The sequence below is a fragment of the Callionymus lyra genome, chromosome 1 (genome assembly GCF_982586985.1).
Source record: "Callionymus lyra chromosome 1, fCalLyr1.hap1.1, whole genome shotgun sequence".
In the NCBI taxonomy this organism is placed as follows: Eukaryota; Metazoa; Chordata; class Actinopteri; order Syngnathiformes; family Callionymidae; genus Callionymus; species Callionymus lyra.
The window spans coordinates 12,137,759-12,164,107 of record NC_141818.1 but is presented as its reverse complement, the minus strand read 5'-3'; the positions used below and the strand labels follow the sequence as shown (position 1 = coordinate 12,164,107).

At 42.9% G+C, this 26,349-nt stretch overlaps 1 protein-coding gene across 1 annotated transcript in view; it reads left to right on the top strand.

Moving 5' to 3' along the window:
* Window positions 1–2,846: 2,846 nt before the first annotated feature.
* setbp1 (SET binding protein 1) overlaps window positions 2,847–26,349 on the top strand; it is a 36,386-nt gene continuing 12,883 nt past the window's right edge. Inside the window, exons 1-2 of the mRNA XM_087793960.1 lie at window positions 2,847–3,088; window positions 10,665–11,264. Of these exons, the coding sequence (XP_087650086.1) occupies window positions 10,830–11,264 (435 nt within the window). The 5' untranslated portion in view covers window positions 2,847–3,088; window positions 10,665–10,829. The remainder of the gene's footprint in view (window positions 3,089–10,664; window positions 11,265–26,349) is intronic.

Sequence of the window (26,349 nt, the reverse complement as noted above, 5' to 3'; positions counted from 1 at the left end):
CATATTCAAATATATTGAAAAATCTTTCTTATCTCATCTTGAATATTTGCATCTTTATAGGTCAACATGAACCTTTATATTTTGAGACAACCATCTGGTGGACCTCATGAAATTACTTGGTGGGCCAGATTTGGCCACCGAGCCTTGAGTTTTTATATCCCCCAAAAACATATGATGATGATTTCATTGTTGGTGTGAAAGAACAAAAGTTATTATGAAAACATGTACAATAATAGATGTGATATTCAACTGTAGACCATTAAGTATAAAAAGCAAATAGTAAATAAAGTGAATAAATCCACTTTGTGTCGATATTATGAGAAGAAGAAAACTCTTAAATATTAAGTATTGCGATATATGCAATATATATTTTAGAGTCTCCATAGATATGCAATCTAGAATCTCTGTATAAATGTATTGTTGAAAGTATCATATTCTGCTTATGTGGGGCCAAACCAAGGCAGACAACAGTCCATAAGTGGCCCCAAACGCACACAATGCACTTCTCAAGTACATTGTTTACAAAGATGGTAAAAAGTTAAAATTACTTTGTAACTTTAGCAAAAAAACACTAAACGTTTACACAACCTTAAATCAAAAAACATGCCAGCCTACCAGGAAATACTGTCATCGGTGCCTGCACACAAACACACAAACACACACACACAGACACACACCAGGGCTGAGGAACAAATATGAGGCATGTAAAGGTCACCATTTGCATCTCTCGCTAATGTTAAAGAATGCTCTCCAGATAATGAAGGTCAAGTTTCACTCGGAAAACACGGTACAAACCCGATCTGTGAGATAATGGAACAACTGCTTTCCACGCTGATGCGAGGTGACATGTCAATGAGGAACCAGCGCTACACACAAAAACCCACGCTTGGCTCCGCTCGCCCACACGTCGGCTGTTTATTGGACGATCTAACATTTCACTGAACACATGTGTTAGTGTTATGGGGACTCAATTATCCCGGTTCAATAGCCAGTTCATTGGCAGTTAGTGGCTGTAACAATCATGGTAAAATAAAGGTTTAACCTCACGCCATTAACGTCCGCCTCTGGCTGGCAACAAGAGTTTTAGGGACAACTTAACGGTTTGTCATTAAAAGTTAAATCTGTATTAATGTGGTTTTTCATGTTAACACGCGTCATGTTGCTGATGCATGTTCAAGACTGACGTGGAGTCAGTATGTTATATTTGTGTGCAGTAGTGAAAGAGGCAGGAATTCAAAACCCTATAAATGTCAATTGGTTTATTTTGCCTAAAAAAGTCTGTTTTTATTTAAAAAACACTTTTTTCATCATGAAGAAAGATGTTGTATTTGCTATAAATTATGTAATAAATATGACCGCTTGGTATTATAAGCACATTACGACCTAATGATGGGTTTAACTTCCTCAAAAAAAAATGTCCCAGTCGAAAAAAATCATATTAAACTTTTCAAAAATGTGTTTTACTTCCCGAAGATGAAGGTGTTCATGCTTGGATCAGTTAGAATGTTTCAAATGTCACTACACTACCTTAAAACTCATCTTTTTAAACTGTAATTTCCTTGTTTTGTAGTTCCCTTTAAGAAACTTTTTTTTTTTTTTCGTATCTTCCTCATCTTTAAAACATCAGTTTTACTGTTGACTTTTTCACTGTTGTTTTTATAATCTGTTTGTGTGGTGTCTTTGTGTGTCTTGTAAGGCGCCTGATAAATAACATTTTATTATAAACATTATTATTATTTATGACCAAATTATCATCTGCGTGCTGGAAGACGTCCACATTGTAACCAAGACAACAGAGTAAGAACACAAATATGTTTGTAAAGGTTTTTCTGATCTTGAATGAGCCGCTTGTTCAATACGGAAAACTCGATGAGGGTATTAGAAAAAGAGGAAGACAAAAACAAATGAAGTTCATGAAAAACAGTAAAGGAAGTCATGAAGACAACTAGGGAGGATGAGCAAGTTAGGTTTACTTGGAGGGGGATTTGGTTGGTCATGTTATTCTTGCACGGTGTGTCGGATTCTTAAGTGTCTCGGGGTCTAAATTGTCAACCAGGAACCATGACTCACGACAAGTTTCTTTCCAGAATATGGTTCAAAGCTCATTGGACGAAAACTAGGATCAAACTCCATCTAAGGAGAATTTGACTTTAGACCATCCTTGGATTCCAAATAAAAAAAAAAATCAGGGTCAAGAGGGGTCTCTGACAACGACATGGAAATCGCAATAAATGTGATAAAGTCCTTTTAAGAAGACAACTATTCTCTTATCATCTCAGCCACATTCCAGGGGATCCTGCAGCGGGAACAGGGGGTTGGATCTGTACGAGACTCGCAGGGCGCGCGAGCGACCAGGTGGAGGCGATGTCGCTCCTCCTCGCTCCTCCTCCTCCTCCTCCTCCCTCCTCAGCTCTCCTCGCTTCTCCTCCTGAGCCCTCACTAGTGCTCTGGCTGAGATCATAACCAGACACCAGGCTCCAGGACCTGAACACTCGCCGATCGACAGCCACTGGAGCCACTGACTGCGGTTCTTCTTCCAAAAAAAACCGAGAGCGTTTGTCGCTGACATTTCTCCACCTTCACCACCTCCACCCTCTCGACGGATTCTAGTGCTGGATGTTGGATGCGGGCTTGTTTTGACTCCAGCAAACACCCTCCCCTCTCCTGCCAGACCCACAGAGTAGCGGATTTGCGAGGGATCTAATCGCCGCGCAAGAACCCCGAGCGACCGGTGAACCCGCAGCGGCAGCAGATCCCATTTCTCCGGAGAAACAACTGGACATACCCGCTTTTTTTTTTCTTCCTTCCTTCTATCCCCGGATCCCCCTCCGTGCTGCTTCCTCACAGGAGTCATCGGATCGGGTGTAAAAATCCTATTTTGATTTTTTTTTTTCACCCTCTCTCCTCGTTGACGCCATTTTTCCTCGAGGTTTTTTTTTTCTGTCAAAAAAAAACAACATTCCGGGGGTTCGTTTTTGACAGCTCGCCCAGGGAGGCTGTCATCCTCCATGTGAAAAATGTTTCTAAATGGATTGTAAAACGATCGCGATAAAATATTTACACAAGTGTGTGACAACATTAGACATGGGTAAGTAGTCCCGGCTGACTGGCCACATTCCACACCTGACTGCTCCTCGTTTTGTTTTTGTTACCATTTGTGACTTTTGTGTTTCGATAAATACAGGTTTTATATGTTGCGTGTGCCAACATATATATTCGCTCGACCTTCCAGAACAGAGTCCTCCATTCATCGCACCTGAGTCGTTACTAAGATCCAATTAAGTCAATGGGATTAAAGTGACCACTAGACAGTGATCGTGGACGCGCTCCACTTGTGTTGCTCACTTCCTACTCGACAGTGTTTGCGGTGCTGGAGGGCACTTCCTGCATCTTCACTGACATTGAACTGGTTAATCACATAGCATCACAGCCGTGACCTGGAGATGGTGGAGGATGTGTTTGTTGGAAGCAGTCGTTTGAATTGGGGGATTTTTTTTTTGGTTCCCTTTTTTTTCTGTTGGTCAAAGTGTTCTAATTTAGAAGCTGCGTGTAATTGAATTAGGAAGAGCAGCTTGCAGCTCCCCACGGGTAATGGCCTTCCTCGTGCAGGCGACCTGAAGGAGTCTGCAAATTGAGTAGAAGAGTGCTTCATCATGACTAACCATGAGTTTCATAAAAAAAAAGGGTTGATGGACTTGTTACTTGCAGCTCACACGCTGACATCCTTCCAATCGTTGTTGCTCGATAGTGATCGTTTGACTTGAATGTCAATAAATGGGTTATAAGATTAAAAAAAGGTGATGATATAGACAGGTAAAGGGTTAAAAAGTTCCACACCCAGGGTCATTCCCCTGCTGTGAAAATGCTCTTTTTAAATTTTTGCAAACCCATGTTCTCCTGTATAATTCGACTTTTGGTGAAATTGCTGCGATTACGTGTTACTGCGAACACACTTCTGAGCTTAAGTTCCTGTATTTACTGTTAGAATTGAAGGAATTCCCCTTCACAACTGCCATTATTGGTTTGAAATTACTTTTTTTGTGTTCCATGTGGCACCGTGCAATTCATATCTGAATCATTGTAAATGATGAATCTTCAAAGTGTACTCATGCAAAGGTAGTATTGATCTGTAGTCGCACCTGTAGAGCTTGTTTTACTCGCAAGAAGTATATCAACCCGAATGTCAAACAATTGGGGGTGTAAGTGCGTAAATATCGATACACTTAACACGATTTCTTTTCACGATACAGTATCGATAACCATTGTATACATTTATTTAAAGAACTAATAACAAGCAAATACAGTATTCCCTTGATTCGGCTTGTACTTCTTCTCTTCTGAAATACAAACATGGATCCCTCTGTTTGCGTTCAGTAAGCCGTTGTTAAGCTTCAACTCCAATGTGTGTTTACTGTGCAATCACAGTTTACCCCTAAACTATCGCTTATATGTTGCGATATATCGCATCTTTGGCCCTGTATCGTGATAAGTATGGTATCGCCAGATTCTTGCCAATACACATCCAAAGTAATAATAGTTAATTTTTGCACCGATTCTGTGCTTATAAGTTTGCTACAATCTGACCTTTTCAGTATGTTTGACGAATAGATACAAATATTTTCTTCACACCTCAAGCGAAACATCAGGAATCAAGCTAAGCAACATGACTTCAATTACACTCAAGTTACATGGACAGTTCAATCGATCATCTTCTCTCCATTTCTCCCCTGTCATCAATAAACTTATATCTGCTTACTCAGCAATTACAATGTAACCAGAAGGCAATACGGTAAATAAATTGTGTCTTAGTTTGAGTTCTTCTCCTCCAGGGGCACATGTTTAAGGGGTAATGTTATTTGTCAGTAGCAAAAAGCTAACAAGGTATTTGTATTAAAAAAAATACAATAACCTTCATTAATCCCAAACCGAGCAAGAAGTTAAAACTGTAGATGAAAATCATTTTAGTAACAAAAACCGGAACTGTGAAATAAGCACATCTGGTTTAAAAAGATAAGTAAATTTGAGTCTCTCACTGTCTCAAAGTTGTGTGAAGCTGGAGATAAAAACCCCAAAACAGAGTCAAACTCACACCAGACTATTCATCTTCAGGCAGTCAAACATACTATTTGACACGGAAATGTTGAGAGTTTCGACGACTGCATGCAAACTGTATCTTTGGTGTTTCTCAGATGGCATTCATCATTACTTTGCCAAAAAAAAAAAAAATCCCCCTCGGTGCGGTCGCAGCACACAGATGTCAGCCCCGCGATGCGTTCAGGTCCTCCTCGTGAAACCCGGTGATTAAATCAGTTTGGGGTTTCATATAGCTCAAGATGTTGTGGTGGAGAGAAGTCGTCGGGCTGTTCAGAAGGAAGGTGAGGAGGAGTGAAGTGTACAACAGCAAGTCAGTAATCCTGCAACCGACACACATCTGGGTTCAAGCCTCGAGATCCAGAAGATTAATAGATAAACCTGAGAGAGAAACGCGTAGAAACGCTGCCAGGCTTCGAAGATAAATAGGTTTAAGAGGCTGGAAATGAACAGTGGAAAAAAAAAAAGAAAAAGAAGAGGCGATTGTCAGGGAAGTGCTCGACGAGGTGGAAATAAAAGGACTTGAGAGATTGATAATTGAGGTGACTCAGACTTGGATTGAACCATCGATCCTCTCTTGTTAACAGGCTTCCACGTCAGTCGTAGAAAAGTGTGAAGCCGGGGCGGTCGAACCCTCCATTAGGTAATGAGACGACCCATGTCAACACCTGAGATTAAGGGAAACGGTCGAGGTGTATCCTGTGGATACCACAGCGAGCCGGAGAAGGGAATTCGAGCGCCAAGGACGAATCCCACTTGATGGCCGGCTCTTTTAGGAAAATATCAACACCTTTTTGGACGAGCTCACAGAGCGGAATGAGAGGGAAAAAAGGGAAGAGGTAGCCTACGAGGGAGGGGGAGCGAACGGAGGTTTGGGGGGGTGAGGAGAGCGAAGAAGACAGTTGGGGAATAGCAGAGGTGTTTTTGCTGACAGCCATTTTGTAGCTTCTGCTGCAGTTAAAATGGTTTAACATTCATCTTCGGTTAGGTGAAAATGCCTTTAGTGCTACCTAACATATGGCTGGTCCAGGGGCAGCGTGGCTTTAAGTGTGCGCACACACGCGAGAGCAGCTTCAAGACCATCATTTTCTATTATGGTCTGCACACACATGGCACTTTATGATCATCCTTCTAGCAGAACACATGCTGCTGCCATCCCCGAGTGTGAGCCGCATGCAGAACACTTTTCATGCTACATTCCCTGCTCGCTTATCCACGCACAGGCTCTTGCTCTTCATTAAGCACAAAATACTTTTTTTTTTTACCTTTGGAAAGAGGGAAGGTAGAATTATTCTTAAAAATGGAGGTGGATTAAGAAGTATATTCAAAATATAGTGAGTTAAATTTTAACGTGAATATTGGTCACATTCATTTGAAACATTATCTGATGATACTATATATTGCGATACTGTATCAACAAAAATCGCATGAAAACGGTCCTAGAAAACTTACAACATTACATGCCTAAAATCAACTAATTGAATTCAAACAGAAGGATATGTGTCTTGTATTTCACAAGAGAAGAAATACAAGCCCAATCTAGTAAACACCTGAACATTCATTTTAAATTATTAAATCGATACAGTACTGTATCATGTAGTAAATCATTATACCGATATAGTTGGAAGTTGGAATCAGAAATATTGTGAGAAAGCGAAAAAAGGTGACACAAAATCAACCTGAGGATCTTTGTATACACATTAGTGATGTGTATTGGAAAAATATTGGCGATACGATGCGTATCACGGACATCGTTGTTTTGTCGCACCGACCAAAATGCTTCGGTAGCATAAAATGCTTCGGTAGTAATGCTTGGTCTTTCTGTGCTAAGTTTCGGTACCACTTGCATGAAAACTGAACTATACTTCACTTTTCTGAAGAAGAACTGATGAGTGACAAAGTCAGTGAACATCAGACTGATTTGTCAGTTGATCTATTGAACTGGAAATTAGTTATTTACTTTTCCAGCTTGGAGTGAAAATCTAGATTTAACTTTTTTTATGTTTTACTATGTGTAATGTAATTTACTTTTTGTTAGAAATTATCTTGTGAAATCGGTATCAGAAAAAAGTGTTGTACAGGAACCGGTATCGAACATTTAATGTCGATACCCAGCCCTTATCACGATATAGGGGCAACAATATTATCGTATTGTGCAATAGAACAGGTGTCTCAGCATAGAAAACACACAATGCGATGTTTAAGTGTATCGATATTTTCCTAGACCCCCTAGCTGGAATTGGAAAAGCTACACAAAATCAACATGAACCTCTTTGTATTCGACACAAAGAGGATCATAAGACACATTTCTACATGGCAAACATGGAGGAGAAAACGAAATTGCAGACAGTCTCGTCATCTCTCCGAGGTACTCAAGTCCAACCAGGGATTGTCGAGGCTCCAGACTCTCATCAAAGCAGAAAGTGGAGAGAAGACTCCTCACCTTGTGCAATCACACATGTGCTGGTGAGCTATTTGTGAGTCCACCTCAGGCTGTGGAGCTGCTGGGTATGCAGCCTTAAAAGGTTGTGTTCTGCTGCCATCAGTCTCTCTCTCTGCAGTCTTTCTGTCTGGGGCTTTTTTTTTTCTCACTCAAACACTCTCTCAATCCGCTGTTTTGTCTGCTCATCTTTATCACCCGCTATCTCTGCGCTGTCCATCTGTATTCCCTTATCAAAGCTTTATCATAATTGTTTTCGGAGGACGGGCAGAAGAGGAAGAGAGCCTCATTCACGGCTGCTTTCATATCCAGCTCAGGGAATAACCTGCTTTCGAGAGCTGGCAGTTTCAAGAACATAATAAAGCTATTTATGCAGCATGTCTGGCCTCCTACAATCAGCCTGCTGTCTGAGGCCGCTTGAGGTGTGTATGTGTTAGTGTGTTTTTTGTGCGAGAAAGAGAGAGGGGAGACAGCTAAAGCTTAGCCTCGGCGAGGGAGGCCCCGACGAAGGGGTCAGTCTTACACAAACTCTCAGCCGGGGCTGCCAGCAACAGAGAACCAACAGAGCTTAGGGCAGTGGGGGAGGAGAGGTAGCCATGACCCAGCTAAGTAGTTTACACTCTCACGGCCCAAAGTGAAGCTCGTCCCCCTCCTCCTGTACCACACCGGGTTTCGTGCCGTCGAACGGCGTGTACCGCGGGGGTCTCTTTCGATATGTGCTCGGCTCAAGTGTGGGATGTTGTGGTTGGCAGCTGTTCCCCCTTTTTCCTGCGATTGTCCCGGGTCACATGACGGACAGGGTGGCTTTTCGCAACATGCCATGAGGGCGAGTCACCGAGCTGACATTAGGAACACGAAGGCTCTCGGGAGGATCATGCGACGTGAGGGAAGTCAGTGTTAGCTGATCTCCCGGAACGCTCGGATTGTTCAAAGTTATTAGGAGAAATACCAAATATTAAACCGGCACCATGTCAGCTGGCATCAAACTATCTCGGCACCGCGTAACGTAAGGTTATTAAGTACTTGTTGTAATATACGGTTAAGTTTTAAGACGTCTCACGTTTCATGACTTTATGAAGCCACAACATGCAATAAAATTAACACAAGCTCACATTGTCCAGTGATGCTAGCTTTAAAACGGAGGCGTCAAACTCCATGACACAAGGGGTCGAAATCTTTATTGGTGTTTTTTTGTATTAAACACTGGCCTCTTTATCATCATCTCAACATGGACAGTAATCTACTTTTTATTTTGAGCCAACCATCCTACGGGCCACTTTAAATGACTCGGCGGGGCCCGATTTGGCCCCTCGGCCTGACACATTTATTCTTAAGCAATCCAGAATCTTTATATCTTAAAATCTTATCACAATGCAGTGATTTATTCCATTTATCGTATTCATTATTTTGTAAACATTTCCCATTTTTCGTAATTTTTGAACATGCTGGCAGCAGTGAGAAGCCATACAAGTGAATAGTGAAACCTTCAAAACCTTCCTGAATTGAGAGTAAAATCCAGAATGTGACCAAAATCAAATAATCTTTCTAGATTACTTCATTTGTAACTCCTAGAAATATTAAAAATCCATCCGAGTGGGGCAACACAGTTACAAAGACGAAGCTCACTGTTTGACAAAGCTATGTCAAACTTTCGAGAAAACAATGAATCATAAATGGTCTCCAAGTTCACAATAACAACTATTAGTTAACTGTTTAAAACGTCATGCAGTAGTAATCTTCTAGCCGAGTGGTAGCATAGTTTGCTTTTGAGAGAACTTGAAGAAAACACTGCTGATAGTTAAATATAATAAATAAACCATTATTACGTAAATATTGTGAAAAAATTGAATTAAAAACTTAATGAGTGTAGGAACATTAGGCACAATAAGGATGTGAACGGCTATTTGCTTGTAAAATGACACCTGAATTTCACATTGATGTGAATAAAACTTTGAACAACAAATGATTGTATACTAACTACAGGCGAGCGTGTTCGACTAGAAAGTCCAGATTGTATCAACGTCTATTAAATCAATGGTGGAACAAGGGAGGGTTTGTTTAAACATGCTGGAAACATTGAAATGGCTCTCTTTATGGAATCAAACCAGCTTAAAAAGTAAAACTCCGTGGGTGTTAAAATACTGCTGCGGCTTATGAGCAGTCAATCACACTGCGAGCATGTGCTTTGTGTCCTGTTGGGTATTACAGGCGGAGATCAGCTGTTAGTACAGTGGCGTGGGCTGGCACAAAAGCGACGACTCACACTGGAATCTAGAGGTGTAGTGGGTGGGCATGATCCTTACAGCACTTTTCTCTTTTAATGGTCCTTTTAAAATTGTGGTCTACACTCCGGGGTTGACATGGGTTTTGAACGGTGTCAGACCGAGCCGTCTGTGAGACAGCATTCCCCACTTTCCAGCTCAGTCATGCCTCGTGTCATATTGACTGATGGGATTCCCTCGAGATGAAGTGTGTAGCGAAGGCCAATGTTTGTTTTGGTATGCTTTCCATCTGTGTAAGCGTATACATGGCGGCGGGGGTGCTTCCTTATGTATCGCGTAACCAGGCGTCTAACCTTAAAGAGTCTTAAATGATCAGGAAAAAAAGACGTCATCTCAGACGACGACACTGTCATTTGCGCGGAGATTTATGTGCCGAACATCGTGTATCTTCTGCATGTACGCAGAAGCCTCTCCGTCCATGTGTGTGAAACAGTTCAGACGTTGTTTTTTTCCACACGAGCTCGTAAACCACATCTGGTAAAAGAATTTAGATTCCTTCCCTCCGTCTCTCTCTCTCTGCCACCTTCCCTTTCCCTCACCCCCACCACCCCCACCATGTCAACCCCCTCCTCCTCCTCTGCTCTGGCCAAATGAAAAGGAAAGAAAAAAAAAAAACAGAAGTCAGCGTCTTTCTTTTTTCTTTTCATACGAGTGTCCTCAGGGTAACTTCAGCCTCCTTTTACAGCCGAGAAGACGAATGTCTTACTTTGGGCAGACAATAAGTGTGTGTTTTACTAATTTTAAGACCAATGTTTGATTTCGTGACAGTTTCATGTTCATAAATTAATCAAAAATCTATCAGTTATGTCATCGTCGGCATCCATTTATGACTCTCGTTCTCTCTCCTCCAGAACGTCCCGGGCACATCTCTGTGGGTCAACCCACCCAACCGCAGTAGCTCATCGAGGAACCACCGGACCACTCAACGCACCTCTGTCCTCTCTCTTCCCATTGGCTGGCTGCCACAGCTTCCCCCCCCCCGCCCCCCATCCTGACTGGCTTCGGCGGGAGTGTGGATGGAGCCAAGAGATCCGGTTGGCTCGGCCCGACCCAAAGAGGGGGAGTTACAGGGAGTCAGGGTGGAGCTGAATAAAGAAGGTCGTGATGGAGCAGGGGGCATCAACCCGGCGCGAAAGGACGATGTGATCGGCGCCGCCGCCGGCGAAGGGGAGGCCATCGAAGAACACGGCGAGCCGCTTCTGGAGGAGCAGGAGTTCTCCATCAAGGAGGCCAGTTTCCAGGAGGGAAGCCTCAAGCTGAAGATACAGACCACCAAGAGGACCAAGAAGCCCCCCAAGAATCTTGAAAACTACATTTGCCCACCTGAGATCAGGATGACCATCAGGCCTCCCGTAGGGGAGGGCAAAGGGGGGCGGCAAGGCCGAGCAGGAAGTGGCACGGGAGCGGGCCGGAGTCAGAAGGATGACGACCGGGGACCCCCCAGGAAAAGAGTAAGTCGATACCACAGCCTTTTTTAACACCACTTCCCCTTCTCCTTTAAATTGAAGTCTAGCCAGATTATTGATGTCTGTGTGTACATCTCTCCTGGCCACTCCGCTTGACCACTCGGGGGGTCAAAGTTTGCCCCTGTAACCGAAACCAGCGGTGACTAGCTGGGAATAGGGTCTGACATAAGCGAGTGACAGCTGGTGTCGGCTATCTCCATTTGTGGACTAACACGCTCAGACCTCTCCTCTGTAGCTACTAGCCCTTGGGGGAATCTAGTGTTTGCAGAGTGTGTTGACCTACACCGGCGGTGTGTCCAAACTGGACTGGCCGTCTCAATGTCACTAAGATCGAGCGGCGGACCAGCAACAGAAACAGACGAGATCCCCAGCTGCCGATATAATGGCTCGGGTGTTATACGCTCTTGATATCTGGATTACTTTTTTTTTTCGCCCCCGTTTACAATCGGTATCAGTGTCAGGAGGAGACCAGTAATGTAGTAGTTAAATGAAGCCCGAAAATACACGGGGGGGGGCTTAGCATTGCATAACAATAGCTCGCCACACACACTTACTTTGATTCTTGATCTATTGCTCTTCTATGTCAACAACAACGTTCATTTACTGGACCTGCAGGTATTGCCGAAGTGTACTTCTCTGCAACAACCTACAGAAAACCCCTAGTGAGCTAGTTTTCATTTGGGTTTTACTACAAAGGCTCAGTAAAGTCAATGACCTGCAGTACCTACTGCAAAGTGACAGAGGAAATTCCCACCAAAAATGAATATATTTCCCCCCCCGGCTAAGGTTACCGCAGACAGTCAGCCTGCTGCACTTTAACCTCTCGAGACGTGTCTCTTCTTGTTTCTGCACCTTGTTCCCCATTAGTCCACTTTCTTCTTTAGGTGTCCACACCATCTGTGTCTAGGTGGAGCTTCCTGGCGCATTAATTTAGATTCACCTGTCACTGAAAAAACTTTGATTTCAATCAGTATTTTTTCACTTTCCTCAATCTTACATCTCTATCGCTGACTCTTTGACCAGCTTTCAACTCTTGTCAGGTATCAAATGTGATGCTATTGGACCCAAAAAATAAAGACGAGTCTCAACTTTCTGTCCACGTGGGTACGCCACCGTAACTGTATGATTGACAGAGGTTGTCATAGAGATGCCGGCTTCAAGCTGATCCCCGTTGAGGTTTTACGGAAGGGAACAGGGGCAAGGGTTGGAGGATGTGTTGGTCGAGATCACTTTCAAGCCTTCATCCCTTGTCCCTCAATCATACCAGACCCTCCCTCCCATCCTCCCCCCATCCATGCTTTCCCTCCATCCACTCATCACCTGCCAGCCCAAGGGTGTAATACAGGAAGGCTCACTGGAGAGGAACGGGTTAAAGAGTGAGGCTGGACTGCTCTATGTCTAGCTGGGTGTGTGTGTGTGTGTCTGTTGGGGTTAAATACTCTCTTTGTGGTGTGTGTGTCTGAGGCGAGGAGGGGCAGATTCGAGGCGAAAGGGGGGAGCAGATGGACAGCCTCTCGTCTCTCTATTGTAACTCGTCCACTCGCTCTCTTTTTCGCGCCTTTCCCCGTGTCTCCCACCTTTATCCCTCCATCTCTTCGCTCATGTCTTCCTCCTTTCAATTGCTCTTTTTCATCACCCATTTTCTTCCCTCCACTTTTTTTTTTTTTTTTTTTCCTCTCTTTCAGCCACTGTTGTCTGGTAGCAGATGGCAGCGTGGGGCAGCAGCAGCAGCCAGAGTGTGAGCAGGAGATGGGGAGAAGAGAAGGGGGTTGTGAAAGAGGAGGAGGAGGAGAAAGGAGGTGGGGGTCAGGCATATGGAGAGCCTGGTTAAGGGGCCCTCTCAGAGGGAGTGTGTATGTGCGTGTGTTGCTCTGGTGAATAGAGGGAGCGAGGCAGGATACAATAGATGCACATTAAGATAGAGATTTGACTCTAATAGACAAGGAAGGAAAAAGGGGAGGATGGATGAGGACACAAAGATGCAGAATGGAAGAGAAAAACAAGGAAATGTATGTTGAGCATTTTATCAAATTCTGTCTTGAAATTGGTTCCATTTTTATCATATATGGGACAGGAATGAGCTGTGTTTATCCTTGAGATGGTACACAATGGTTTACAATTATTATTGTTCATGGTTGATGTTATATTATCTTTGAAAGTACAGAACATACGTGATGGGCTCAATTGTGAATAAATATCAATGTCAGTTGAGATAGTAACTATCAAACTTTTGGACTATAAGGCGGCCCGGATTGTAACTCTTATTTCTTCTACCACATGACTGATAGCCACGTAGTACCTTCGTAGTACCTTCGTAGTACCTTCGTAGTACCTTCGTAGTACCTTTGTAGTAAGGCTCCTGACTAAGAAGCTAGCTTGGAGTAATACCACGAAGCCTTGCGGAGTAATACTACAAATCCTCGCAGAGTTATACAATGCGGCCTTACATACGTAATACTACTAAGCCTCATGGATTAATACTACGGAGCCGTGTGGAGTAATACTACGGAGCTTCGTGGAGTAATACTACAGAGCCTTGCTGTGTAATACTTCAGAGTTGGAGAGAAATTCTCCGAAGCCTAGCGTAGTAATACTATGAAGCCTGACGGAGTAATTCGCTGGACACGTGCGGAGTAATACTATGGACTGGTCCGGAGTAATACCACGTAGCCTCACAGACTAATACCACAAAGTTTCACAGAGTAATACTACAGAGCCAAGCAGTATTATACTGCGAGCCTGGCGTAGTAATACTACGGAGCCGCCCAGAGTAATATTATGGAGCCGCAAGGAATCATACTATGGAGCCTCGTTTTGTAGTTGTACTAAACCATTTTGACACATTATGTAGCACTGTGTACTAAATAAAATCGGTTCAAGGTCAGTAAGTACAACATAAGATATTACATAAGGTGCACCGGATTTAAAGGCAAACTGTGGGAAAGTTTTGGGAAAGGAAATTATTTAAATTTCATCATAGATGAAAGATATGGTAAAGAGTTGCACATCTTATATAGTAAGCTACAAATTACATCATCACACATCATATAATATATATTAGTCTTAGTCCAAGTGTGTCGTGTTGAAGGTGTCAAGTGACACTGAGTGAAGACGGATACATGAAATACTAGAATGATATTTGGTGTCAGTTCTATACCTGTTTTTCTCCATCAAAGTACAACTAGTTCTCCGGTCGTGAAAGGAATGATTGGAATTCTGTTGCAAAGTGCAGAAAAGTGTGTGGGTGGGCACTTCCTCATCATCACAGCCGACACGATAACCTGGGGCTCGATCAGGCAGCTCATGTCGGGGGACAAAAACCCACACACAGACATGAATTAGAAGCGATGGTCTTCCCTTCGCTGACATCACACACATGCTGGACGTCTCTACACACACACACACACACAGGTCTTTGTCCGGGGCATGCCGTGTGTGTGTGTGTGTTCGCAAGATGAATGTGCCGCTTTCTAACCGATTGGGTTTTGGGTCAAGCACCGCATCACTCTTTTCAGACGCACATGCCTCGCACGGACGCGGACGCACACAGTTATCGGTCCGGTGCCGACACACAGGGGAGCGCACAACCGACCCCTCCGCCTCCCCATTCTTTCGGACTCGCTTACGCACAAATCATGAAGAGCGGCGAGTGCGTCTGGAGAGAGTGCTTCCTTGGTTTATCTGCTTCTCTTGGACGACCAAATGTGGCTCTTAATCCATTTCGCTATCTGTGAGGGGAGATAAGCCGACCACTATTCCATGAGTCCGGGGCCGGCCTCGCACGTGGTGTGTTTTTTTTTTGTGTGCATGTTGAACCCTGATGGTAGACACACACACACTTATCTTGTCCTGACAGCCTCACTGCTTGGTGGTCCCCCTGGCTGTGTGTGTGTGTCTGCCTGGTGGTCCCCCCCCCCCACACCCCATCAGTATTTGGGAGTATTATACGTTAGTCAAGTGCACCGACAGGGAAATTAATGCATCGACAAATGCGCTGCCAAATATCTGTTTGTGTGTCTGTGCTTGTGTGTGTGTGTGTGTGTGAAATGTCTCGCCTTTTTTGATGTGAACTTTTTTTTTTTTATCCTTGGCCGAGATGGCGGTTGGTGACCTGAGGGACTTGATGAGCTCATAAAAAAAAAGAAAAAAAGTGTGTGTGTGTGTGTGTGTCAGTCTGTGTGTACGTGTGTGAAGTGCTAACCCACTGAGAGCGCTCCTGATTTATGAAGGTGTGCGAGCATGAAATGATCACCTCTGTCACGGCCAGATCAATCCTTGGCCCCGGACCCTCTTGCCAGCGTCTCGGACGAGAACTAAAAGAGTTTCATCCTGACTATATTTGTCCAGTTTTTTTTTTTTTCAAGTCTTAAGAGAGGAAAAAGAGAGGAATGCTTTAAGGGGCGTTTCCTTTTGGGGAATGGGGGAAGGGAAATGTGTATGTATTTGTGTGTGTGTGTGTGTGTGTGCATGTGCATTCATGCTGGGGAGGGGTGAGTGATTTAGCACCGCTGAAACACCAGCTGTCCATCTGTGTCTGACCCCCATACACACACACACACACCGCCCCGTACACATTTTGAAACGCACACCGACACCCAGAGTGACACACACATTCACATCCCAACGCATCTAACCTCTGCAAACCTGAAGAAAGTCCAGACAAAACACATCACGTCCATCTGTCTCCCCCCCCCCAACGACGACGGTGCAGCGACAAACAGACGCACACATACTACACTCGGCTCAGTTGCCATGTGTGCATGTCAATGGGGTCTTCGATGAATGACTCCGCAAGGTCACAACTAAACTGTTACACAAAGAAAGCGGTAGACCGACAAGATAGGTGAACTTTGACCCCTCCTAGCTGGACATTCAAGAGGTGAGGGTAATGGGCAGGTTTCAGTTGTCCAGGCCTCTGTGTGTGTGTGTGTGTCTCCTGATGTGTGTGTGTTGTTGTTGTTGTGGGCAGGTCAGGGTTTACACAACTGCAGTCTAGCCCCTTTGCCGTCCTTACCCTCGAGGGCTGGATCCGATCCGCGAACCGTCTGCGAGTGTGTTTGTGCTGACCATTTGGTAGGAACTGTAGCTAATTTCTCAATCAGACACACACACATACCGTCCTTCTCTATCCGTCCCAAAAGGTCAAGCCCTATTCAAGCCCTATTGTGTCCGGTCTCAGTGGGTCGCTGTCCCTCTTCAGGCAGATGTAGGACGACTATAATAGCCCCGGTCTAGCTGAAGGTTGCTTTTAATGAAGACCCCGGGCAGCTCCTTTACACTTAAAGAAAATGCCATTGGCTCAGGCTTTCAATGAACATGAAGGTTGTCACCACACATCTTGCTGAAGTAGAAAATAATATGCTTCAGCTTTTTTTTTTTAAAAGACGCATAAAAGATTGACAGAAGAAAATGAATGAAGACATTTTTTTAGGCAGTGAATAAAAAACTTTTTTTTTCCCCGACTGTTCCGTCTCACTTTACTGCGGGAATAATGTGAAGGATGGTCTTATGGTCACGGGATCTCGTATGTTTTCGTGGCCGGCGCTCGTGTTGGTTCTTGAAGTGCACGTCAGGAAAGTGTAGCCTGAGGTTCAACAGGCCTGACAAGAATGATGAAGACTCTCGACAACTTTCACCGGGTCTCTAGATTTGACTGTCGAATCCTAATGGTTGTCAGCTGTCTGGCGGCGCGTCGAGCGTGTTTGTGTAATAGTTGAAAGGTGGAATCCTCGGTAAGCGTCGGGCGACTTTTCCTTCCAAAAACAATCCTCCGTCTAGAGTGAATAAATAACTCGACTCGGAGCTAATCCTCAAAAGGTTTTATGACTCATAATGAAGAAAGACGCCTTTGCTTTAAAATGCCTTCTTTATTTAACTTTGTTTTGGAAGCCTTATAAAATGACCGTAACAAGCGCCAGTACAAATTGTGCCTGCGCTGTTTAACGACCTGAACGGAGCCAGTGGGTCCCACTGAGGATGGACGCCGTCCAACTTGTGATAACGTCAGCAGGACTTTGGGATTCATAAATTAGATCCTACACAATGAAGAAGAAGTGAATGAAAAAGGACGGACAATGAACACTGTTGACATACTTAACGCTCTAGTTGAACCTCTATGTAGATGTAAGTGAGGGGGAAGCGTTGAATACAAGTTTTCTTCCCATAATTAATAAAACGCTGACTTTCGCCTGTTCAAAGCTCCGTATTTAAGGCTTTAGGCAAATCGGACAGAATCCGGAAAAGATGTCAGAGGGAACATATATATATGCAAACACAGCTTATCCGTATTGGACGTTATGTATATTATTCTATTATTATAAATGCCTCGAAGGTTTGGGGCCCTGCAGACCAGAAACGTTGCTGTTTAAAGTCCTAAAAACAAACTTTTATGACTCGACCTGGCATCTGTTTAATGTGAGCACGATGAGGACATTTTTACTTGTACAAATGATGTCAATAATGTGTGATTTGTTAAAGAAAGATCGTTCAAACCCTTAAAGGAGGAAGCGGGATCGAACATACAGAACCAGAGAGAACTGAAAGTTTATCCCTTTCACTGGACAATGTGGGGAAATGAACATCTGACGATACATGTGCATGAAAGGTGTTGAGAATCTCGTTTCTTGGATGTGACTCACTGTCATTAACCTCAGATATAATCATTTTTTATAATCAACCAAATGTTCAATGAAACCTTTGTTCACTAGTTATTAGTTGAGCTTTATTTTATATGTTTATCTTAGTGGATAATTTCTTTATTTTGTCTGTTTATTTGCTGTTATTTTCTGTATTTGCTATTGACCAATGGACAGCAGTTATTGCTGAATAACTCTGATGATACAAATATCTGACTCTGAGTTCTAATATCAAGCATTTGTTATCATCATAGATTTAAATAAAACTCCTCTACATGTCAGGTCAATGGTATACTTAAGTAGCGAGAGCCATAGTGAGAGCAAATTAAAGTCCAAAGCACTTAGTAGTCGACAATATATACTGTAAGTATTCCACGACAGTCTTTTATGACGATTACGAAAACATTTCTGCTTCAATCAGTCAGATTCCCGTATTTTAAATTGTATTTTGACTTTTATTTTCTATGGGAATCAATGAAAAAGCAAGGACGGCAGAAAAAAGTTATCAAAAATTTGACATTTCCATTAAAACCAGCCAAAACTATATTCAATATTAAGAAAAACAAAAAAACATGATCCAAAGTGCAGGCGGAAAAATAACTCTTTAACCAGGTCGTCCCACTTAGAGCTGACACCTTTTATTAGGATTTTTTAATTATTCCTGATAAGAGTTTATTCATCTTGGAAGCAACTATAAAAGGATTGTGGTCAAGTTCAAAGAAGTCTGTGTTCTTTCTACTGAAAGTCGTTCCACGTAATAAACAGAAAGTCCTTGCATGTTGACAGTTGTCCTCTTGCTATTATTAACCATCCTCATCTTATTTATTACATCTTTTAATGGACAATTCTGAGATTTAATTGTACATACAAAGACAGTGATCCTGATCCACCAGACCGGGAGCACTTGAAATTCTAGCGCCCCCCCTGGTTAGATCCCCCGAAGCCTTGTACCTCAATTTGTCTCCGTGTACCTCTGCTGTTTATTTATGCTTGATATCTTGTAAGTATGAATTTTGTACATGAATAAATGATAAATGTGTCTGTCTGTCCCGCTGTCTGTACGTCTGTCCCTCGGGGGCCCGGCTCAGACTGAACCAACAGCTGTGTCTACGAAGCAGAGGGAGAAGCCACGAGGGTCTTATGTTTAGTGGTCCGTCTCTACACACACATGCTTACATGAAAAAAACACCCGGCATCCTCTATACCTGCCCTGCTTTGTTGCCTCCGTGTGCCCCCCTCGTGTATTCCCATTTTCGTTTCCCCCGGCCCCCCTTTGGACTCACAGCGAATCTTGCTCATTCTCCAACGATGAGGAATGCCACTCCGTGTGACCTCTCACCTACAGCGAGGAGGGGTGCCGCCTCAGATGAGGGAGCGAGGGGGCAGCTGCAGTCATGTGCCCAGGTCTGGAAACACAAACACACACACAAGTGAAAATGTGCACCGTTCTAGGGTGATTGCACAGTTCTAGCTTAGGTTCTAAAGCCCCCCGCCTCCACCACCGCCACCTCCCCCCCCCCCCGCCCAGACGTGTATGTGTGTATCTTTATGTGATTGTGCAAGTGGAGTGCCGCCTCGACAAAGCCGTTATTGTCAACGCGAGGGAGGCCTGGAGGGAGGCAGGCCGCCTGATTGGTTAAGACTATTGTGTCTCACTTTGCCCATTCTGCTGTCACCGAGGATGTCATTACAGCTGCTCCATAAGGCTCACCCTCTACCTCCTGCAGGTTTTGGATCATGTGAGGACTTGAGACGTACGGCACCGACGTCAAGAGGGAAATTAGTTCGATCAAGCTCTGCTTCGTAGGTTTCGGTTTGAAATTCAAAACAACGCTGATTTTAAAATATCACCATTTGCCAATAAAACTATTATAAATATATATGAATACATATATATATATATATATATATATATATATATATAAAAGGGGTGTGTGTCGGCAACAATCTGGTGATACAATGAGTATCATGATACAGGGATACAATGCAATACTGTAATTAAAAGAATACATTTGTAGTATTGTTCGAGTACTTGACTCTAGTGTTGCAGAATATTTACAGACTCTTGAAGTCCTAACTTCTTTGTTTTGAAACCAAAGTATGTCCAAACATCAGCTTTATAATATGAGTCCACTGTATCCTCTCGACCTCAGTCATCACTGGTATATTTTAGGATTTTATTGTCCGTTTAGCTGCAGAGAACAAACGTTTCTTTGCCGTACAAAAATGAAAAAAACGCTGCACATTTTTGCATGTCAAAAACTACACTTTAAGATATGAAACAATAGAGAACTATGATAAAAACAAAGGTTTTGAAATTGGAAAGCAAAAAATAAATAAATACAGCGCTTTTGAATATCGATATGGAATTGTGAAAATGAAAATGAATCATTATTTTCTTACACCCTTTCTTACACTGGTGCGACGCAACTTAAGTACAAAATTAAGTAAATTTGTGTAATATTCAACTTGTCGTATAAGTATTATTAGTGCTTTTTACTGATGCGCCATAAGCTACAGATCATGATAAAAAGGTTGTCATGGGTGATTCTATCATGACACATGGGCCTCTCATTTACAATACCTTGAGAGCCGATAGTTTAAAATCAAAAGGGCTGAAAATAAACTTCAAGTCGTGTATAAAGTAGTGGTTTGGAATGGACTACACATGTAAGTTAGCTAGCAACATGAAAGATTTTTTGAGACTAATGTTATCTTGTGCATTGATATAAATACATGAAAAGGGTTGTAAATAGAAACAAATGTATAGAGAAATAAGAGAACATAATATGCTGCTATATATGGTTGAAAATACTGTGATTAACACCTTTTGTTCATATGCCATTAAAAGCCTTTATTGTTGGTGTAATTACCCCGACAGAAGTGCTTATTTGTAACAGGATTATTTTTACATGTGCACGTGACCGAGCTAATTGTTAACAGCCACATTTTACATGTCGTGAGGGGCTTTTCTTCTCAGGCCCGCTTCTGAGAGAGGAAGTGTTTAATCTCGGCACAGCTTCTGTCTTGAATTACCCATCATTCTACACAGGAAGTCATCCCTTAGGATTTAGAGCAGCTCATTGGCTGTTAATTGTTTCCTGTTTTACAAAAGTGGAATGAATGGGTCATATGGTACGCAGAGGAAGAGCAACAACTCTTGCAGGGCATGCTGGGATTGTGTGTGGGAATATGCGGTATTAACGATAATAGGCTTGTGGTTTCCAAGATACTAGAAACATAATGTTTAGAACGGTCAGGTGTCATCGTTTATAATCAGGGGATCACATGTCGCAAAAATCGGCCAATCGCAGGCTTGGGTTCAGATTGAGTCCTACACACTTCGGCGTGTGTGACAGGGAGACTCTTGGGTGTCTATCTTTAGGAGCTCTCCAATCTGAAGGATTACCGCTGTAGACGTAGGAGAGAACGTTTTACAGACGACCCACTGCGGTGCATTAAATCGGACCGCTGCTTTACAGTGAGCGAGAGCTCACGAGTGTGGATGGAACGCTGGAGGAGAAACCACAGGGAAAGTGTAACACATCCTTAATTGAAAGACGAGAAAAAAAACTTTTTAAGTGTGTGGGGTTGATCGAAAAAGTGACAGTTAACCTAAAAATAAACGATGGCAATATTAACAAGGGAGTATTGAAAATAATCGATACGATATATAGTGATACTGTAGGAACGAGGATATATTTGTAGTATTGTCAAGTACTTGACTCTGGTGTTGCAGAATTTACAGACCACATGACTCTTGACGAAGTCGTAACTACTTTCATTTGTTTTGAAACCGAAAATATTTCATCAGCTTGAGTCGACCGTATCCTCTTGTCCTCAGCCATCGCCGGATTTCATTGTTGTTTTATTGACCTGGTGGGTTGTGGTGAATGCTGGAGGTTTACTTCATTCATTCATTCGTTGACAACCGCTTTATCCCGGGGTCGGGGTCGCGGGGAAACTGGAGTCTATCCCAGAATCATAGGGCGACAGGCAGGGGACACCCTGGACAGGACGACAGTCTGTCGCAGGTTTACTTGCAACACAAAAATGAACGAATGCTGCGAAATTTGTCGAATTTAAAATTAAAAAATGTCTAAATAAATGACTTCACATACATTTCATATAAACCATAAAAGAGCTAAAAAAACAACAATTAAAATTGGATATCTATACGGTTTCTTGATAAACCCCCCCCCCCCCCCACAAACAGTATGTTTTTACACCCTAAATTGTAGTGTAGTGTAATCATATTTTAGTCACCAGTGTAGACTTGCCTCCTAAACTTTCCCCCGTTCCCAGAGAGTACTTAAGCTGTCACAGCGTTGGAGAACGTTGGCCGAGGCCCACATGGGTTTTTTAGCACAAGCGTCCCTGCCTGATCCAGGGATCCGCGGAAGCGTACCACCTTGACACCCCCTTTTCCTCCACCTCCTCCCCTTTTGCTCTCCCCTGCTGTGGGTCTCCTCAGGCGTATGAATGGAAGTCTTTATTCCCCAGAGAACTGGTGGGAAGAACGGGAAAACGAGAAGCCGGGATGAAGGGGGGGTAGGGGGGGGGTCAGAGGGGTTGGACTGTGAGAGTGTCCACTAGATCAACACTGCGCTCCTCTTTTTTCCTCCACCACTTTTCCCATCTTTTTTTTTTTTTTTTTTTCCCGTGCATACTCCTTTTCCCACCCCCTGCTCTTCTTCTATCCTCTTTTAAGTGCTGTGGACACAAAGGCTTGTTAGTATTCATGGTGTTTGTTTGCAGAGGATGTAAGTGTGTGTGTACGTGCGTGTGTGTGTGTGTGTGTGTGTGTGTGTGTGTGTGTGTGTGTGTGTGTGGGGGTGTGTGTGTGTGTGTGTGTGTGTGTGTGTGTGTGTGTGTGTGTGTGTGTGTGTGTGTGTGTGTGTTGCTAGCTGTCAGAAACAGGGATCACAGGGAAGCGGCGTCCTGAATGGAGCGAGGGATGTGGGGGGGGCGGGGGAGAAAAGATGAGGTGGCAGTAGTTCCCACAGGGGGAGAATGGTCAGATCCCGAAGAAAAAAGAAAAGAAGAAGAAAAGGAGGAGGTGAGGGGGGGTGTAAAAAAAAAAAAGGGGGAGTCGGCGGCGGGGGGGGGGGGGGGGGGGGTTGGTATGTTGTCAGTGAAGGAAAGTACGGATCATATTTGATGAGGAGTTGGAGGGAAGTTTGGGTCGTAAGTGTTGTCGGTACCCTTCGCTTGTTTTTCTGCCTCTCCCCCCGTCTACCTCTCATTCTTTCATTACCCCCCCCCCTTCATTTTATCCCTCTCTCCGTGCCTCTCTCCGTCTCTTTGTGTGTCTATCTGGACAGCTGCCCACTTCCATACACAGGGAAAAATGAAACACTCTAACCACCGGGCGTGCTGCCAAATAAAAGGCTGCGAAAAACTATTTGAAGGGCAGCATGTTTGTGTGCGTCTGTGTGTGTGTGTGTGTGTAAGTTTTGTGTGTGTGTGCATTTGCTGCTGTAGATGTGTGCAAGGTTGTGAGACTTGGGTGTGCCTGTGTTTCGGGTATTCCTTCCTGGTCGGGCCCAAGTGCTCGCTGAGTGAGGAGAACAGTAACACTCTTGAGTTCATTCACTGCTGCAACAAAACAATAGTGGGATCGGTAGCAAGGGTCAGACCTAGCATGGATTATTATGGTATTTAATCAACGTCAAAGATTGTAAAAAGATAATCGTAGTCGTTGATGTCTGCACTAATGGCAGGTTGGGTAAAAATGTCCCAAAATGCCATAATTCCAGCATTTTACAGTCAAACTTTAAACTTTTTTATGTTTAGGAAATTCAATATATGTCTCACCAGTCCTACCCATATATATATATATATATATATATATATATATATATATATATATATATATTTACACCCATATAGTGTTGCACCTGCCGTTTCGTAACACCTGTCCCACGATGTGTTTCTTATATAAAGATTTTCTTTCACCAGAAATTGGCTCAACCATTTTAAGCTTGTCTGACCACACAAAAAGAAAACCCTCTCATTTAGCATATCAGAAATGATTACAACGAGTGTGTAATTGGATGTCACAGCCCCAACAAACAGCAGTGTGAAATTATTCATCAAGACTCAACAACTAATGAAATCAAACAATTGTATCATGCTTTTCTGACTGGAAGAGTAATTGAGATTTGACTTGTTTAGTTGTTTAAGTTCAACTAATGTGTGGATTTAAGTGAGTCTTAAGTAGATATTGACCTCTATTGTATCCTCAGTATTTGTCTGTTTGTACAAAACTATCTTTTCATTGAAATATTTACATTAGAAAATCAGTTTTTCTGGAAATTGAATCTTGTTTACCATAGCCACACCCACTCTGCTGACATTGGTCAAACATCAAGGTTTGTTACTGCATGTCATCAACCCCAGAAGTCTCCACCTTCAAGGGAATCATTGTGTAAACAAAGTGGGGCGTGATTACAGCTGGCTGGAGGAGGAGTGAAGCCACTATTACCTCATAATGGACTCTCGTAACCTCTCGTTCGCCAAGATTTCAGACGGGGGATAACTTTATAAAGTAATAACTTCAAAACCTGGTCTTGATGAGGTACTTACTGCATCTTGTGAGGGAGTCAGGAGAGTTGAGTTTTCACATTCTTTTAAGAATAAGGGGCAAAGGAATTAAGAGGTATATATATATTTGTACCCAACAATTATTTGCACTTCAGTGGTTTTTTTGTGTTAATGCAATTTTCCTCTATCATACGATTTATACCTTGAGGCAAATGAGAGAGTAACTGGAAATGATATAATTGAGTATCCATGTTCATTATGTCAAGTTTATGTTCCAGTTACTATACAGAGAAGCTGTCGCTAAACACTTCTCCATTTATGTAACACGTAGCCACGGCCACACTTTTCTGAAGAACACAGAGAAAACGTAATCAAATTCACCCAAATTCCCATATTTGTATATTAAAAACATCCACAACCGTCTGAAATATGCTTTAACTGATACATGAAATATACCAATACACCCTCCTCCAAGTCCCATGTGGACTATAATGATCTCTTCGAATCACTAGTCCTAGTTTCACTCTGTCAGGACGATGCCATCGTCGCACGTTGACATTTGACAGGAAGTATCTGCTGACTCATTCGATCCATCACTTCTTAGGGCAGCACTTAGTCACTTATTACTCACCCTAACCTCTTTACGGCGCTCTGACCTTATCTCGTTGTTACATCAGCCGTGGTCAGGAATGCGTGTGACTCCATACGTCTGTTGTTTAGCAGCTCGAGCAGATTCAGTTTCCCACCCGGATGAATCAGAGCTAAAACTTCTCGCAGCAATGGTTGTTGACCTGGCTGCGGGCTGTGACCTTTAACCTCTGATCACAGCAGTGACGGCCCTCAGGGCGTGTGGTCTGTAATGCTATATTACATCAAATGGGTTGAAAGGTAAACTGGCTTTGGTCGTGTCTGCTCGTCTGTGTTTGACCAGAGGGGGTTGTAGTCGAGTGCAAGTGTTGGGTGAGTCTGAAACCTCATGTGGTTTGCTTCAGGGTCATAGTCCAGACTTATAGTGCTGGTGTGATGACTGTTGCCCCCTGCTGTCACTCAGCGACATTACATCACCCTTTGGTTTAAATATATATAGTTACTTCAGTTTAAATTAACTTAAAATGGACATTTCAGATTAGCAGCAGTATACAAAAGTAACAAAGTTGGTCCTAACACAAGAGTTAACCTCAAGAAATGCAAAAATACATCATAAAATTAAAGAAATACACCACCCTAGTGAAAATATTTCATAGAATAATTCGGTTAAAAGTTGTATTTACCTCTACCACACGAATCAATTAAATAATAGAGGTTTCTAAAAGAAGTTTATTGTAGTAACAGCAAGTGGCAATACTTTTTTTAATGTTAATTTTATGTCTGACCATTTTCTTAAAATAATGCAGGTAATCTCTGGCACTGGCAAATACATTTGTATCTTGAATGTAAACGTGTTGTTAACTGTGTGTTAAGATATGGAGAAACTACATATATTTTCAATCTGTTTTTTAAATGGAAAAGTATCATCTTATAGCCTCACACCGTGTCCAATGGTCAGAATACAATGTTTGATGACGAACTTTGCACTATTTGCTTTTCTTCTCCTCCGACATCGTACAAATAGCAGCTTTGAAGTTGAAATGAAAACATAGGGAGCTTTGGATATCTTTCATTTCTACAGATGCTATCATCCTTTTTTATGTTTCATGGGGGATCAAACTTGTTATTTATTGTTATTTCTGACTACGGCCAAATGTTACATTTACATAAGTATTACACAAGTGTCACTTTAAGTCTACTTTATTAGAAAGCGAAAAAGGGTGTTTCTGAAGTGGTCCCTGTGACCCAACTTCCTGTGAAAAGTAAAGTGTAGAGTGTGGCTCTCTTTTGTTCTTATTTTT